This window comes from Megalopta genalis, chromosome 1 (genome assembly GCF_051020955.1).
Source record: "Megalopta genalis isolate 19385.01 chromosome 1, iyMegGena1_principal, whole genome shotgun sequence".
Classification (NCBI taxonomy): Eukaryota; Metazoa; Arthropoda; class Insecta; order Hymenoptera; family Halictidae; genus Megalopta; species Megalopta genalis.
The window spans coordinates 20,571,912-20,589,206 of NC_135013.1; the positions used below are offsets into that span (position 1 = coordinate 20,571,912).

At 38.8% G+C, this 17,295-nt stretch overlaps 1 protein-coding gene across 2 annotated transcripts in view; it reads right to left on the reverse strand.

Annotated features, from left to right (window-relative positions):
* Window positions 1-17,295, reverse strand: part of LOC117221476 (discoidin domain-containing receptor 2) — a 292,709-nt gene that overhangs the window by 143,595 nt on the left and 131,819 nt on the right. For both annotated transcript variants that reach the window (XM_033472494.2, XM_033472492.2), the window contains exon 2: window positions 5,920-6,054. In XM_033472494.2, coding sequence (XP_033328385.1) covers window positions 5,920-6,010 — 91 coding nt within the window. In that variant the 5' untranslated portion in view covers window positions 6,011-6,054. The remainder of the gene's footprint in view (window positions 1-5,919; window positions 6,055-17,295) is intronic.

Below are 17,295 nucleotides of genomic sequence, written 5' to 3' on the forward strand. Positions count from 1 at the left end.
TCAGAAAAATCGTCGCGTGTCATAATTCCAAACAATTGAAGTTTGTGTGTTAATCGAGATGCGGAGTGTAGGATTTACACATTTATCAAGATCATCATATACAGGTATATGATGAGTATACTTGTAAAAAATAGGAATTCCTTCTGTTACAACGAGTAACATAATAGATATAATTGAAAAAAATATATCCAAAGTAGAAAATAATTGAATTTTCAGTATTTTCAGTATTCTTGCGGCTGTCAGAAAAATCGTCGCGTGTCATAATTCCAAACAATTGAAGTTTTTGTGTGTTAATCGAGATGCGGAGGGTAGGATTTACACATTTATCAAGATCATCATATATAGGTATATGATGAGTATACTTGTAGAATAAGATAGGAATTCCTTCTGTTACAACGAGTAACATAATAGATATAATTGAAAAAAATATATCCAAAGTAGAAAATAATTGAATTTTCAGTATATTTCAGTATTCTTGCGGCTGTCAGAAAAATCGTCGCGTGTCATAATTCCAAACAATTGAAGTTTGTGTGTTAATCGAGATGCGGAGTATAGGATTTACACATTTATCAAGAAAAAGAATCGTGGAAACAAATTCGAGAGGCTCAAATAAATTAAATGAACCAAGCGAACGAATTTTGTTATATTTTAGTGTTCTTCGACAGTTCTAATAAATGTAAATTCTATTAAATAAAAATAAGGATATACTGTTTCCTTTTATAGTATAGCGTATTGTAAACTTTTACATTTTTAGTGATATTGAAACATAACGCAAGAAAACATCGTATTTCAATATATCTATATTAGAAATAATAGAAAATAGAAATATACAAATATGACATTTTATTAAGTTTTCGTATAGATAATCCTTAAATATATCGACTTAAAAACAAAGTGACTTATGCCACTTTCAAAATAAACGGCTCATTTGTGCTATACATTTTTCTGTATACTTTTAAAGAATCAAAGATATATAAAAATTGTATAAAAATACAAAATTTGTAAGTCATTTATTATCGATTGTAGCATTTCAATTCTACTAGATACGAGGGAGGGGCTAGAGTTCGTTCAAATTTGCATGGTTTTAACACCATGCTTTTCTCGAACAGCTTTCTTGTGCAGTTTAATGGACATAATAAATGCAACGTATGTTCAAACTTTTCTTAGGTAACTTTCAGAAAATTCTCAAGGGTTGGTTATACCGTTTACAAAAGTACGCGAAAAAGAACCTACAACAATATGTTCCACTGTACCTTAAGTTTTTTAAATCATTGTACAAATGTTTTACATTGCATAAATTGCATCACTTTGTTTCTACAACTTAGAATAAAATACCACGTTTGTTACAACAATAAATGTACTTTTAGGAAATCGTGACGACGTCGGTCGAAGCGGTCCCTATCAACCTCTAAAAACGTTTTTTTTATTTTAATTTGAACAACTATCTTTTACAGCTACTCCAAAATTTTAGAATGCTTTTTCATGCGTTTCTTTTCATACGGTCTTCGTTCACCATACAAAAACCGGCTCGAGTGTAATGTAAATAGCGTTCAGGCTGCTAATTCTTTTCCGCTGCGACACAACCCGATTCCGAGACTCGCATAATCGAGTAGATCCCTCGCGAGAGTAGCAACGGAACTTTCTCCAGGGGCGTAGAAATTTTTTCCAGCCCCGCAAAACGTTTGCTCTCGTGGGCGGAGAGTTGGCCGTGCCGTCGCGGAATATATTAGGAGTTTCGAGCGCGTATAAAGACTAGTTTATAGGCGGTGGATAAAGAAAAGTTTCAAAGGATCGAGCGAGCGTGCACGGTGCTCCCTCGATCGAAGGTCGCCGAGCGATTTTTCAGGTATCTGACGAGGGACGGAGACGAGAACCGCTTCGTTACTGTTCCGCGGCGATAACGTCGATAAGCTTGAAAACTTCGCGAGCACGCTGCACTTCCGAACTATAACTATAGCGCGCCGGCCCGTTTTTCGGGGACAGTAATCAGCGAACCACAGATATTTATGCAAGTTGAAATTTTGATAGGCGAACTTGGAGGAACTGGAATTAAAATCTCGCTGCTTGACAATTCATTCGGCAGAGAGATACTGCGATGCCGCTTTGAATCTTCTTAGAGAGACTTTTCAGCCTTTTGAATTTCGAGTGCTTCTATTAGGTACCACTGCTCAAAGATGAGTAGTGCAATTTTTTTTAAACGTTCTACTCTTCACGCAAGATGATCTAAGGTCTACGTAAAAGGATTTTGCAGTTGTATTTGTAAGAGAAAGCGCACTTGCATTTCTCAGACGGATCGTCTCATTCATGATACATCTGAAACGACAGTTAAGTAGACCTCCAACTTTCTTCTTTCTAGAACATCTTCTTTTGATCTTCAAAGATACTGTAAATATACTGCGAATAAACAGGACCGTTATTCTTGTCTTTCAAGATAAGGTCAAATTTTATCCATTTACGCTATGTACAGTGGCCCACAAAAGTGCTTGTAAACCTTTCAAAATGCAACAACTATTTCAAAACTGAACCAAATGACTTGAATTTTTTTAAAAGATAGAGAGGGACCAGTCTACTAAATGATGACTGAAATGCTTTTTTTATCTATTCGAATTCTATCCATTTACGCTATGTACAGTGGCCCACAAAAGTGCTTGTAAACCTTTCAAAACGCAACAACTATTTCAGAACTGAACCAAATGACTTGAATTTTTTTAAAAGATAGAGGGACTAGTCTACTAAATGATGACTGAAATGCTTTTTTTATCTATTCGAATTCTATCCATTTACGCTATGTACAGTGGCCCACAAAAGTGTTTGTAAACCTTTCAAAATGCAACAACTATTTCAAAACTGAACCAAATGACTTGAACTTTTTTAAAAGATACAGGGACCAGTCTACTAAATGATGACTGAAATGCTTTTTAAAATAACAAAAATAAAATAAAAAGACTCTCGTTCTTTTAACTTTTTTATATGGGCTTATAACGAAATTTTGAAAAATGTCTTTCGCAGGTCTCGGCAACTTCTATGCATGCTAAAAATTGCATCGAAATCGATTGACGTTGTTACGAGTTAGATCAAATTGAAGATCGCAAAAATCGCAGTTTTATCACGATTTTGATAAAAAAACCCTGGAAGAAACCTGTAGTTTTAAAAATCCTTCAATACCTGCAGCTCGACTTCGGGTTAACTAATTTCGACGAAATTTTCAGCGCGCATATAAGTTACCGAGATCTGCGAGAGGCATTTTTAAAATCTTTGTTATACAGTCAGATAAAAAAGTAAAAGAACGAGAGTCTTTTATTATGTTTCGTCACCCCAAGTAATAGCAAAATTAAAAAAAGGCATTTTAGTCATTGTCTAGTAGACTAGTCTCCCTATCACCTAAAAAAATTGCCAGTTATTTTATTGAGATTTAAAAAATTTATTACGTTTTTTTAAATTTTCCTCGTTCGAAGGCAATTCGGATACCTTATAGCGCGGTTTTTCTTACTTAACTCCGACGACTTTTAGCATCGACGTAGCAATAAATTACATAGACGTAGAACTTAACACAAGGGGAAATTCACAGCAACCCGAAATTTAGCATTTCCGGGAGAAATTAGTATATTCTCGTACGAGCCTCTAAGTTCGATCGTATTTCTTCCAATGGATTACGACACGCGAGACGTCCGTCCCACGAAATGTATTTCACCAATTTCATTTTCTCTTTTTGTCTCGACCTTTTGTCCGTCGCTGCATCTATACGGGAGAAGAACGGCACCGGGCCAAAGCATTTAATATACATGGGGCGGCGACGGGATGGCAGAGCAATCGATGGAACTTGCTTATTGGCAATTTGTCGAGTGATGAGATGGGATGTAGAAACCTAGTAACGAGGAGGTTGTTTTCCGAAGACGAGAGTGCCTTCCGGCGTAAAATCGGCCCTAGCCCTTCAACCTGGCCATCGGTTGCATCGCGACCGAGGGTGGGAAACTGAGTGGAGTAGGGTGGCTCCGGGCCGAGAAAGCAGGTGGAGAGCAGAGGGGAGGGGCGAGGCGGTAGCATAAGGAGTCTTTCGCGGGATGCAATTTATCCTGTCGCATTAGATTCAGAATAATTGATCCCCTGGGCGGGTGCAGAATAGCGAGTCATTACTTCAGACTGATGGCACTTCCATCGGCCCGGCTGGCCGGAGGAAAATAAAAACTCGGAGATCACCTGCTCCCGATGAAAAATTTGACGGCCCCGGACCTTGGGAACCGGAAGGGCGGAGAACGAAGGAAAGCCCTTCGAACGGGTTGTTTTCACCGGAATGAGCAATCCGCAGCTGCAACACCGGGGAAAATTCGTTGCTCCGGACCGGTGTACTCGTCCATCTATTTCTTAGCCCGGTTCCCTCTGCCACGCGAGCTAATCCTCATTCTCTCGCTCCAATTTTCGAAAAAATTCAGATACCCCGACCGAACTACGAAGACATGCTTTCGGAAATTAACTCCTCAGCGTTACGCGAGCGAACAGGGATTCTGGATAATTGGAGGTCGCGTCTGATCGATGCAATTTTCATTCTTATTACCAAACTGGGGATCTTTGTGCGAAAGAAAAATTATAAGAAGCCAATTGGATGTTTCTTTATTCCTATGACTGTTTTAATAAGTTGAGAATGACGCGTCCCTTAATTTTTCTATTAATTTTTTTACTCATTCACAGCCTTTTTATTGCAATTAATTAAGTCATATCTTCATAGCATTTACTACAATTTTTATAATAAATGTTTTGCTATTATAATGTTAAACAAGTTGCTTTGATTTGTGTCTTTTATAAATACTGTGGTGGTGATTAACGCTAGTTAATTAGAGTATTTAAATTACTTATATTAAGTACATAAATGAAGTACGTAAATTACTGGTTAAGTACTTAAATATGATAAAATAATGTTATGCTATAGACTTGAATAAATAAACATTTTAAGTATATTTTATAGTGCATCATTCTTCGATTCTACCTGCAGTATACATTCTGAAGAATAGTAACTTTATTTTTATTGGATATATATCACAACAACTCTTTGATGATATAAACATTCTGGAATTCACTGATATTTTTAGTTTTCTAGTATCTACTATAGCAAAACTCATGCTAATTAAAAATCTTACACGCTTTTTTATTTTGGATAAACAAAATCATGGTTACGATGGGACGATCTTTTTGAAATTCGATTATGTTTCAAAACAGTCAATGCCATCAATTCCAACTCTTTTTCTAATTCAAAAATTTTTTTAATGTTACTGAAACACATATATAAAAAAAAATCCCAAAGGAAAGTTAAATAAAAACGCAATAGACATTATATTGCCCCCGAAGCGCAACAGCGAATGGTTAAGCTCGTGAAAAGAAACGTAATATTTTTGTTGTAAAAATTAAATCAGAATAATCACCGTTTACATCGATAGAAAATAACGGAAAATTCTACCGTCTGCGAGAGATCCTAATCAGCCATTAACACGCTTGCCGATCAATTTGCAAACTTCATCAAACGCGCTGTGAAATTCAGCCGAGCGAGAGAAGGCTTAACGCGCGACACGACCCAGCAAATTTGCCGTAATAATTGGATCGGGCGTCAAATTTTCCGACATTTAATAGATATCACAGAGAATAATATGTTTCGTGACGCGGCCGCGGACGCGAAGAGTGCCGCGCCGTTTAAAATGAAATTTGTATCCGCGCGAAGGTCGCTTTCATATTCATGATCTATTAAAATTCGCCAGCTCCGCGTAATAGAGGACCGAAATGATTGAAATCTGAATAAAACAGGGAATTCTATACCGCGGCCGGGCGTGGCGTGTGCGTAATTAATAATCGTAAAATAGCCCAGCCGGCGATCGACCCTCTCTACAGAGCCGGCACCGCGCCGTAGATTTTCAAAAAGTAAGAATAACTCACGTATATCGAGTGCTCGAACATCGCGCGGCGGACCGATCAGCGACAGCAGTGCACAGAACTTAGCAATTATTGGCAGGCAATCAGTCTTCATGGTCGCTGCGGTACGGTGCCTTCATGGAAGCTCGGGGCAATCGTCTGAAAGCACAGACAAAATGTCTACCTTAAAATTTATTTGCTTTTAATCAATGGTTAAAAGCGTTCCCCTTGCCTTTAACCTGTTTCTACATTTTTTATATATAAGATATTATATATTATATATTGTTGTAATGTAATATATTGTTGTAATATTATATATTATATATTATATATATTGGGAATATTGTTTGAACAGTACTATACAGGGACACACACATCCTAATCGGGATAATTCTTATTCGCTCGAGATACCAGAGATTTTCATCTCGAAATATGGACCGCTTAACTTCTCTAATGGTCCGGGCTTTGATTGATCTTATTCCGATATATGGAAACCAATCGGTGCAAGTCCATCGGTTCTTTCTTTTTTAAGTTCCTCGTGAAGGGATATCAGTGTGCATAAAAATATCATTTCTTGAACTGCAAAGGAAAATTGAACTTACATTATTGGCTTCTGAACAGGGCATGAATAATACTGTTAAAATTATCGATTGGTTCTGATGTAATCAGTTATTCGTTGACTTTTAACTTCACTGTTCTAAAAAAAAAAAAAAGAAAACAGTTATAAGTCCACTAATACTTTCATTCCATATATGTATGTATAAACAGAAAATTTTTACATTTTCGGAAATGGGAGAAAGTTCTTGTTGGACGGTAACGTAATGAACGAAACGAAATAAAAAAGAACATAGAAAGATCACCCCCTTTTTTATGAAAAGTGACATTCAATAAATATTACATACGTATTATGTTTCATTATATTATATTTAGACGATGTGATTGTATGTGCACCGTATGTACTGTCCGGTGCTCGGAAGAAGTCAGTCATTTCGTCTGAAAGGTAAGAGAAGTATTTCCCTTTTAACACGTTGACTGCCACGCGAATTTACAACAAAATCTCCTACAGGCCACCCGTGCCGCTATAGGAAGCGTGCGCTGTTAATTCATATCTGTTTCTGTTCCTGCATGAACTGCTGGAATCTTTGCCGAGTACCGAATGGTATAACTTAAAATCTCTGCCCTTATTTTTTTTCAATAATGAAAAGAGATCGGATTGGCCGGAAGGAGAAGCATAAATAAAATTACATCGTCAGATTCTGATTTGGATACTGATAAATATAATCTTAGTGATAATGAATGTTATGAAGATACTATTGACGAGATTTTACGAGAATTGGTCATGGAAGAAGAAAGAAATGTTGATGATTCTGAGGAAGCTACAGTTCAAATAAAAGATACGAAATGGACCGATCAGAGGCACGAGCATATCTGGAGAAACAAACAACTTTTTATCCAAGCTGTCCTGATCAACCTCAACTTTGCAGAGAATGTTTTAATGTTATACACTGCGAATAATTTTTTTAATAAACCATTTTTATAAGAATTCAATAGTTTCATTACCTCCTGTAGAATATTTGTCGAAATATTTTCGGAAATCCTTTGTAAGTAGTCGAATCAGCGTCACCCGAATTACGGGTGACGTGGCCTGATGAGAACTTTTGCTGTCACCCGAATACGGGTGACGCGGCAGTCAACGTGTTAAAGTCTCCACTTTTCTATGACCTCACGAAACCTACTTATATTAGTAAACGAGAAGACCTACAAGTTAATCGACGCGAGGAGCAAGGTGGATCGGTCGCCCGCTTCATCTAATCACGTCTTTTGTTCAGAGCGCGCAACTTAGCCAATAATAAATAAAAGTCTGTAATAAAAAGAAAGAAGAAAATTGGAAGATGCTAGGTGGAGCGGGCGATCGATTCCCCCTGTCCCTTGCCCTTTGCATTATTTAGTTTATGCGTAGTGTTTCATTTTCTCATTTCACGATATTGTACGTTGTATTATATATTGTTTTATATTATATATATAATCTGTTGTATGCCGGTGGTACCATTTTGGCGCCACTTTAAAAAACTGAAATAACAGTTGAACTATATTTCTTGGGTGTCAAAAGGCAGCAAACTAACTATAGCATTGTGCTTATTTAACTAAGAATTAATTACGAAAATTCTTGGACGACTTATCTTAATTTTAGGAATTTATATTACCGCCATCTTCGACATTTTTCTTTAAAATCTAAAATTTCCAAGCTATTATGCCGGCGTCGAACAAAAGAATCGTATCTAAGATCTGCGGACGGCATAGTGTTAATTTTTGCCGGTATATACATAACAATATATGAAACATGCTATCGGATTAATCGACCATTCGTTTGTCCGAAATTCGAGTCGAACCGTATCTAAATATTTCAGTATAAAAATGTTAACGTAATCGCGTCCCAGAGTCCAATCGCCACTTCGAGCCACGTCCTATCTAGAACGAGAGAAGATTGCATGAGATTTCATCCGAGGAGCAGCTAAGCGGGACACTTGTAGCAATCGATGATGGAGCCGCTCGCTGGCGGGCCGCGATAAATCATGCTATTAAGGCTCCGCGGGCACGCGATCCTGGCTCGATAAATAACCCGCGCAGCTCAATATACATTACAATACAAAATACGTACATTCATCTCGGAACCGTCTATCGTAAGAGTCATCAATCTCCCCCGAGATACCTCGTCGGCCTCTCCTTTTTATTCTGTACGACACGCAGGCCCCTACCTCCCCCCCCGCAATTCAACCGATATCGTTCCCTTCCAATTTCGTTTCTGTTGTCCTTGGATCGGATAAAACTATCGATCGTTTTCTCGGTCACGTATAGAGAGAGAGAGAGAGAGGGAGAGAGAGAGAGAGAGAGAGAGAGAGAGAGAGAGGGTCCGCCGAAAATTTTCGACGCTCCCGCCGACATATTTGCCCGTGACACGGGCGGTTAGGAGCGGCGTGGGTGGAGGAGACCGAGTGGAAACCGGAGTACGAGGGCGGCGTGGGGCAAAAAGAGCTTAATCGACTTAAGGATAAAACCACGGCCGACCCAGGTGTTCCTTTTGCTTGGCACGAGCCTGGACAACCAGTCAGCCCCCGGTGGTCTCTGCGGTACGTGTGTCGCCTAGAGAAACACAGAGAGACCGACTCGTAATCGAGTCCCCGCTCAATTAGCCCAACCTTGCACTTTTTCGTTCCCTCTGTCGGCGACCTGCGAACAACTAAGAGACCGGTCGCGGAAAAACACAGCCCCGGCACTCGTTCTTCTTCCCTGGTCCCGGAAACTGGCTCTTACGGCCGCGCAAGTGCCGTTCGACGGGGCCCCGCCGTGAAACGAAGAAAGGAATTCCGCTCGGATCGCTCTACGCTCCGAGACAAAGGCTAACTAATGGCATCGGGGCCAATTGATTGCTAACAAAAGGGACGGCGTCGTTAGCTATGTGTCCAGTAATTCGACGTATTAGGGAGCTCCTCTTGTGGAACATTAGGGGAGGCTGCGGGATGTTGTTCTTGGGTTAGGCGAATTTCGGGGATTATTGGTAGGGGCCGGTTATGCGAAATACAAATTTTCCATCTCGGTTACAGGAATTTCAGGAATTTAGTACATTCGCGTACTATTTTCTATAACAATATCTTTTCATATTCCGTTTATTCTGTTTTGGAATTAATGCGCAAGAGATCCGCGGTTTAATTATTTAATCATCTCTGTTAGGTTGGTGCAACGCTAACTGCGGATTCTCAAGGGAATGATGTTAATATTACGAGTTTATTTATTAGTTTATAAATATGGGTTATTGATACGGCAGATTGCTCGAGCAATTAATAAACTGTACAATGATTTGATGTATATACAGGGTGTCACGTAACTGGTGTTACAATCGGATAGAGGCTGAGTCTACGTCGAAGAGTAGGTTGAAAAAAAGAACTCCGTTTTCCGGGAAGGACTCCGAAAACGGCTCTGTTTTCGAGAAAACTCAGTTGGAAGATGCGTAAAGTTCGCGTGGCTTGTATTAGGTCTACCGGAAAGCTCTGTCCGATAGTGTCACTTCGAGTTTCAATCCATATGCACATGTTGATTCGAGACATATATGACTATCTCTCTTTATCATTGCATTTGCACACGTGTATTCTCCTAAATAAACTGAAACGAAGATGTCTCGTGTCGTTATTAAGCGAGACGCGATCGTGAAAACATGGCCACCGATGATAATGCCGGACCACATGCTGCTTTGGCGACTCGTCAGAAAATCGCAGAGCTAGACTGGGAAATTCTGTCGCATCCACCATACTCCCCAGACCTAGCACCCTCCGATTATCACTTGTTTCTCTCTTTGCAAAACTTTTTACAGGAGAAAAATTCAAAACCGAAGCTGATGTCAACCAAGCACTAGTTGAGTTCTTCGCCTCTAAAAATAAATCATTTTTAAAAAATAGCATTTACAAGTTGCCATCAAGCTGGAAAGAAGTCATAAGCAACGATGGAAAGTATGTTCTACGATAAATATTATTAAATGTATGAAAATTGTGTTATATTTCAACTCAAAAACGGACAGAACTTTCCGGTAGACCTAATAAATACTCCATCATTTTTCTTCAGCTTGTAAACAAAAATGAAAAATTTTGAGAGAGGAGATACGATCGCGGCTCAATTTTAGAGTTGCCGATTGTCAACAATTATAAAAACGGGGTACAGAATAATCGAATAATCGTGTCTTCTGTTCCCAAATTGTTCATTTTTGTTTACAAGCTGAAGGAAAATTAGGGAGAATTTACTGTATTTTGGAACGTGAATGGATCAAATAAGTAATATAGTCGCGATGGAAAGTATAATATATATATTTTACAATAAATATTATTAAATGTATGAAAATTGTGTTATATTTCAATTGAAAAACGGACAGAACTTTCCGATAGACCTAATGGTATGGCGAGAAGTAGAATTGGTATGTCATCACCAGACGCGTTAGTCGATTCCTATTCAATAGTATTTTCTAAACCTAATTTTTCTCTACAACGGAGCCTTGAATGAAAAAAGTTTATTCCATATGTTCGATTGTTTTTTGACGTAGAATCAGCGCCTACCGGTTGTGCTAGCAGTTACATGACACCATGTATATGAGAAAATTGATGGGGGCGGTCTTAGATACTTTCATACCTTAGAGTCACGCTTCATCATTAGCTATGTGGGCGTGTCTGGCCAGTGCACCCTTGTTCTGCTTGTTACGAGAACAGGAGATGATACATCGAGTACTATGTTTCGACATCAATTTTCATTATAATTCTTTCCAAAAACAGATTCTTCAACTGATTGTCGTACGAATAAGTAAACTGTATACGTCGTACTTAAATCACAACGAAGCGAATAATTAAACAAGGATTGCTGCAACAATTTTCTCTTTAATCACAACTAGACCGTTGATCTTGATAAAATTATCCTTTATGAATCAGAAAATTAGTTTGCATATCATGAATACCACAAAGGATTTATTTAATAAAATTTAATTGAATTATTTAATCATGATTAACGAGGAACAGTTTATGAACCGGGGAATCTTCACGCGAAAGAGCCACGTGGCAATCTACATACGTATATGCGTTTATTTTTATACGGTTAGTTCTAGAAGGTCTGTGCCTCGTTTATTGCTCTTTCATCGCTGACTCTGTCAATAGGTCACGTAGCATATCGCGTTTATGTGGAAGCGTTTAAAGGCGTCTATGCGATGCAATATTGATTACACGCTACGACTTCGGTACCTCGTTATCACCCATATGATAGTGATCATAGTACGCAATACACTTCATCGATGACATTTGAACTGCGCTATAATGTTTCGTTGAATACTATTTTCACTGCCGCTGCAGTCAGCACTTGATGTGCTGCGAACGATCTGAGAGAACTGTTGCGGCCATCGATTCATGACAACGTCGACAATGGTCGTGCAGATCCCCAACTGATCCCGTACTAGTAGTATTATTTCCGTTCCTTAGAATCTTTCGTTTTCGGTCTCAATCGCAAATCCCCGAGTACATAATTGTTCAGAATTAATGATAATAATAAACACATTCGGTTATGTTTGTTAATGGAACTATGAGTCGTTCACATGTTATATTTCTTCAATACAGGGCGTCCTAAAATTATGGTATTCCCGAGAAATCAGGGATTCCTGAGGTGATTTGAAGCAACTTTTTCCTATACAAAAATTTTCTCCGAGGCATCGTTAACGAATTATTCATGAAAAACACTGACCAATGAGGGACGAGTCGGTCGGCGCTAAGCGACTGAGCCAATGAGCGGAACCGAGCTCCGCGCGCTCGTTGGCTCGGCCGCCGCGCGCCAGCCAAGCTCATCTCTCATTGGTCACTGTTTTTCGTTAATAATTCGTAAACGAAGCCGCGGATCGCATTTTCGCTAAGGAAAAAGTTACTTCAAATGATCTCATGAACCTCTCAGTTCCCGGAAATACAATAATTTTAGGACTCCCTGTATAACTTCTAAATACAGTGAAATACCTTTTGGAGACAATTATTAAGCTATTGATAAATTTCATACAAATTGTAATAATGGTAAAATGTCTTTCAACAGACGATTCGTTATAATAAAGATAAAATAAGAATTCTATATCAACAATTCTATAACACCAGAAATAAAATAAAAATCCTACATCGACGATCAACTAAAAATAGAATAAAAATCCTAAACGGGCAAACGACTACGAATAAAATAAAAATCCTATATCGACGGTCAACTAAAAATAAAATAAAAATCCTACATCGACTTTCAACTAAAAATAAAATAAAAATCCTGTGTCGCCGATAAACGAAAAATAGAATAGAAATTCTAGATAGTCAATCAACTAAAAATAGTATAAAAATCCTATATCGATAATCGACTATAACGAAAATGGAAATCTTATATCGACGATCATCTGAAAATAAAATAATAGTCCAAATTCGACAATCAGCTAAAAACAAAATACCTCAGTACCTTGCAAAGTAACGCATAAATAGACGAAGATTAGTCGGAAAAATGTCTTTCTCAGTCCCGCGAGGATCGAAATCGCAAATTGAATAAATCCTTGTGTCCAGGAAACGGCGTTCCATACGCGCTGTCTGGATAGACTGAAAAAGGTATGACAATGGAGCCACAGAAGAACGCGCCCGGTGCCGCGCGTTGAAGTTTCACCATTAAAAGAAGTCAAGAACGGGCTCGGTGGAATTTTTCGAGATCCGCAAGTAGTTTCAGAAGGACTTCCTCCTCCCGTAATGACGCGGACCGTCGGGCAATTCCTTTCTGCTGCCGCTGCAAAATACATTCGAGATTTTACGGACTCCCGGTCGGAGTCAGTGAAACTCGCGGATTGCGGCTGCCGAATGCTCGAAATCCCGAAGGATGGATCCCTGATGATACCTGCTTCGTCCTCGGGTTACGCTACATAGTATACATACACATACCTATACATACACTATACGTATAGCTGGGTAATCGCGGCGCGGTTCAAACTTTACGTTGGAAACCGCCAAAATGCACCGTCAACCGCGTCCAAATATTTCATTCGGGCTTTTACGAGGCCGTCAATTAATGACGAATATTCCCGCGTTGTTGCGGATCGAGGTGAGAAACTCGGGCGAGAACTTGCGCTAATTCATCGTTAAAGATAATGTAACGAATCGCCGGACTTCAGGCTAATACGAGTTCGCCGGCGGAGAAAATTGTTGCGGGTATACATTACTTAAGTTCAGTTGGCCGATGTTCACCTAAGGCTGCGGTAATTCCCATAAGAGCCCTATCTACACTTTCAGCGCTCGTTTATTCTAATGCCGGTGGTTGTAGACAACGGGGCCCTTTCGCCGGCGCGATACCCGCTCGACGGTGTTCCGCGAATCATCCCGTAGAAATTTCGTCACGCGGGAGTTCGTTAATGAAAATCCACGGAGGTGGCCGCGGATCGGGGTCACTCGAAAAATAACGATACCACTGTTCCGTCCCCCGCGAAATTCGGCTCGTTAAAACACGCCCGATGATCCCGATTACCTGTCGGCTAATTTTCGAAAGCGACGCGGTCTCTTTTCCGCGTTGCTGCTCATAATTACGACACGGCGGAAGTAACGATGTGCTTGTAACGCAGAGCGTAACGCACGAACTTATGGCGAAAGTTCGCCGATGTGCGAGTGGAAATAATAATACTAAACTGGCATAAACGATTAGTAATTATAATTAGAATTATATTATAATATAATATAATATAATATATTGTATTTAGATATTAGATATTAGATTAGATATATTATAGATATTATATTAGATATTATAATATATATATATATATATATATATATATATATATATATATATATATATATATATATATATATTATAATTAGAAAGTTATTATAGATATAGATAGTTAAGGTATTATAGATATTATATTAGATATTATAATATATATATTATAATTAGAAAGTTATGAGGAAAATAACCATGGAATATTGATTGGGACTTTACCGGATAGTGGAGGAACGAGCTCTGGGAAACAAATTTTCTGAAACTGCTCCCAAGGTAATCATAGCGTGTCCGATGGTTCTCGTGTGGTACAAACAAGCGTTTACTTAAGGTGCATGGAAACGGTGGCTGAAGGATAACGGACGTTTCATTTGTAATAAACGATCTTCGACGTTTATTATTAGAATACATTATCCCTAGAAATCATAGCTTGCTGGTTTCTTTCGAAGTGTCGTATAATATTTATCTTCTAGGACCAACTTTTAGAATGCAACATAGTCACATGGTAACGTCCCGTAATACTTTGATTAAATTATTTTATTTAATATATATAATATATAGATATTATTAATATATATTATTAATATATATATATTATATTATTGAATTAAAATTGTATAGTTAAGTCAAACGACCTGATACTCCATTTCGAAATCAGAGCGAAAAATTCCGCATATGGGTGACACGACAGTCAAAGTGTTAACAGGAAAATATATCATTTTATATCAACGACGCGATTCAATCTACTTAAACATTATGACATAGACTCTCTATAGTATCGTACACTGTCTATTACAGCATACACTCGATTAAAGAAGGTTGTCTAGAAATAAGAATTTCTCATAGAAAAATTTTTGCAATGTTACGAATTGTAAAAGAAGACATCATAAACCAGTCATTTTGACTAGTTCAGTAATTCTATCGTCAACGAGGAAATAACAAAACATTTAGACTGATATTGGATATTTAAAAACAGCGCTGTCACCTAAAAATATTTTCAAAAATTAATTCCTAACTTACTAACGAATTCGAGAGTTCTTCGAACGGAGGGCCGAGATAAGACACAAAGTATCAGAGCCGACAATAATCATTCGGCAAAATGTTCTTAAATCTGCGATCTAATATCGCCCGGGATCCCTAACACGTTCCGCAATAATTACCCGAGAAGTTTTCCCATAATCGTTCGCGCGGCTGATAAATAGGCACAGATGGCACCGCGAAGCTGAGAATTCAGCGTTGTAGCGAAATATGTATATCCAGGGGAAAGTGGAGGAGCCTAATGCGTTCTACAAACAGGCCTCCGTTATCTCGACGGAAGCGAGAGCTGTGGCCGCGAGACAAAATCTAGCAGGGGGACGGTGTATAGAAAATGGTAGGGAGAGACCGTCGCGTCGGCAGCGAGGGCGAAACTTCTCTCAGCACTCTTATGCGACCGCGTTAGGTTAAAACCGCAGGGTACGCGATAATAGGCAACGATACGTCCGCCGGGATAGGCGATGTTCTCTGTCCGCCATTCGGAACGAAAACTCCCTTGCGGGCACGTCTTATGCGAGCACGAACAGCTAGCTTTATAGATATTTCCACGGATAGATTCCTTTTGCAGAATGTTGCGGAACGTATTGGCTAATATCCAGAACGATTCGCTTGCCCGATATCGAAACACTCTGGGACTTAATTCTCTTCCACGATCCTTGGGGAGATTGATGCCTTCTGGGCGATCGCATATAAAAATAAATGGACAGGTATCCATGAAGTTTAAGTGATTCGTTTGTTGCATCTTCAAACTCAAGGTCTTAATCTTTTAGGCACGACGAGCCACTATAGTGGCTATCGCGGATGTCATCTTTCAGAACGACGCGCCACTATAGTGGCTTGCTCTAGTAGCTCACTCGCTCATCGTTCGAACCAAATAATCGTCTTCATATGCATTGTTTCACACTTCTTTTGTCTTCGCATCGATTTACAACAGTCTACAGGGTGTCCCAAAAATGTCTCGCAATCCGGAAATGGCGGGTTCCTCGGATCATTTGAAGCAACTTCTTCCTTTACAAAAATGTTCTCCGAGGCACCGTTAACGAGTTATTAACGAAAAACAGTGACCAATAAGAATCGAGCACGGCTGACGCGAGGCGGCCCAGCCAACCAGCGCGCGAAGCCTAGTTCCGCTCATTGGCTCGATCGCCTCGCGCCAGCCGAGCTCGCCTCTCATTGGTCACTGTTTTTCGTTAATAACTCGTTAACGGTGCCTCGGAGAACATTTTTGTAAAGGAAAAAGTTGCTTCAAATGGCCCGAGGAACCCACCACTTTCGGATTGCGAGACATTTTTGGGACACCCTGTATATACAGACAGAATATACAGTATCAGACTCTGCCGTCCAGAGAAAGAGCCTCGCGCAGAATTCGGCCGTACCTAAAAGGTTAATGCTTTTGGATGGTCCTTGGGCAGGTTGATGCCTTGCAGATTTTATTTGATCGATGCTACTGTTTGTACATACATACTTGAATAACAATAAGTTGACACAGGTAGAGCTAATAGGAGTTAATGTGTGTGTGTGAATTTTAACACAGTTTTCACAATTTCTATTCTTAAATTGTTGAAACTATACAGAGTTTTTTGAAGAAACGATTGAATGAATGCCTTCATTCAAACTTACATTATAAGAGGACAAGCGAAAAGTCTTGCCGAAATTAGTCTTTTTATTCTTATAAAGCAGCGCACATTGGTCAGTTCTAGAGTTCGATAGGTTCAGTGTTAATCGAATTTACGTAATTGTTGTTAACCGAGTGTTCATTTATTTTGTATCTTTATAAAGAGCACTCAGTATCATACAGATTTTGAACTCAAAATTAATGCTTTTGTAGATTATATTAATTTCGGAACTCTAATATTAATTCCTTTCTAGATTATTTTCAGCTTCTTGCAAATAAAACTAACTCTTTTGCAGGTATTGTTCAACTTCTTGCTAATGAAACTCGCCCTTCTACAAATAGAATTCACTTATCTGTAATTATTCGTATTAAAATTCATATTTTTTGATACTAAACAGAGCTCAATTTGATTCGCAAGAGAATTTGAAAACCTGTGCATAATGATGAATTTG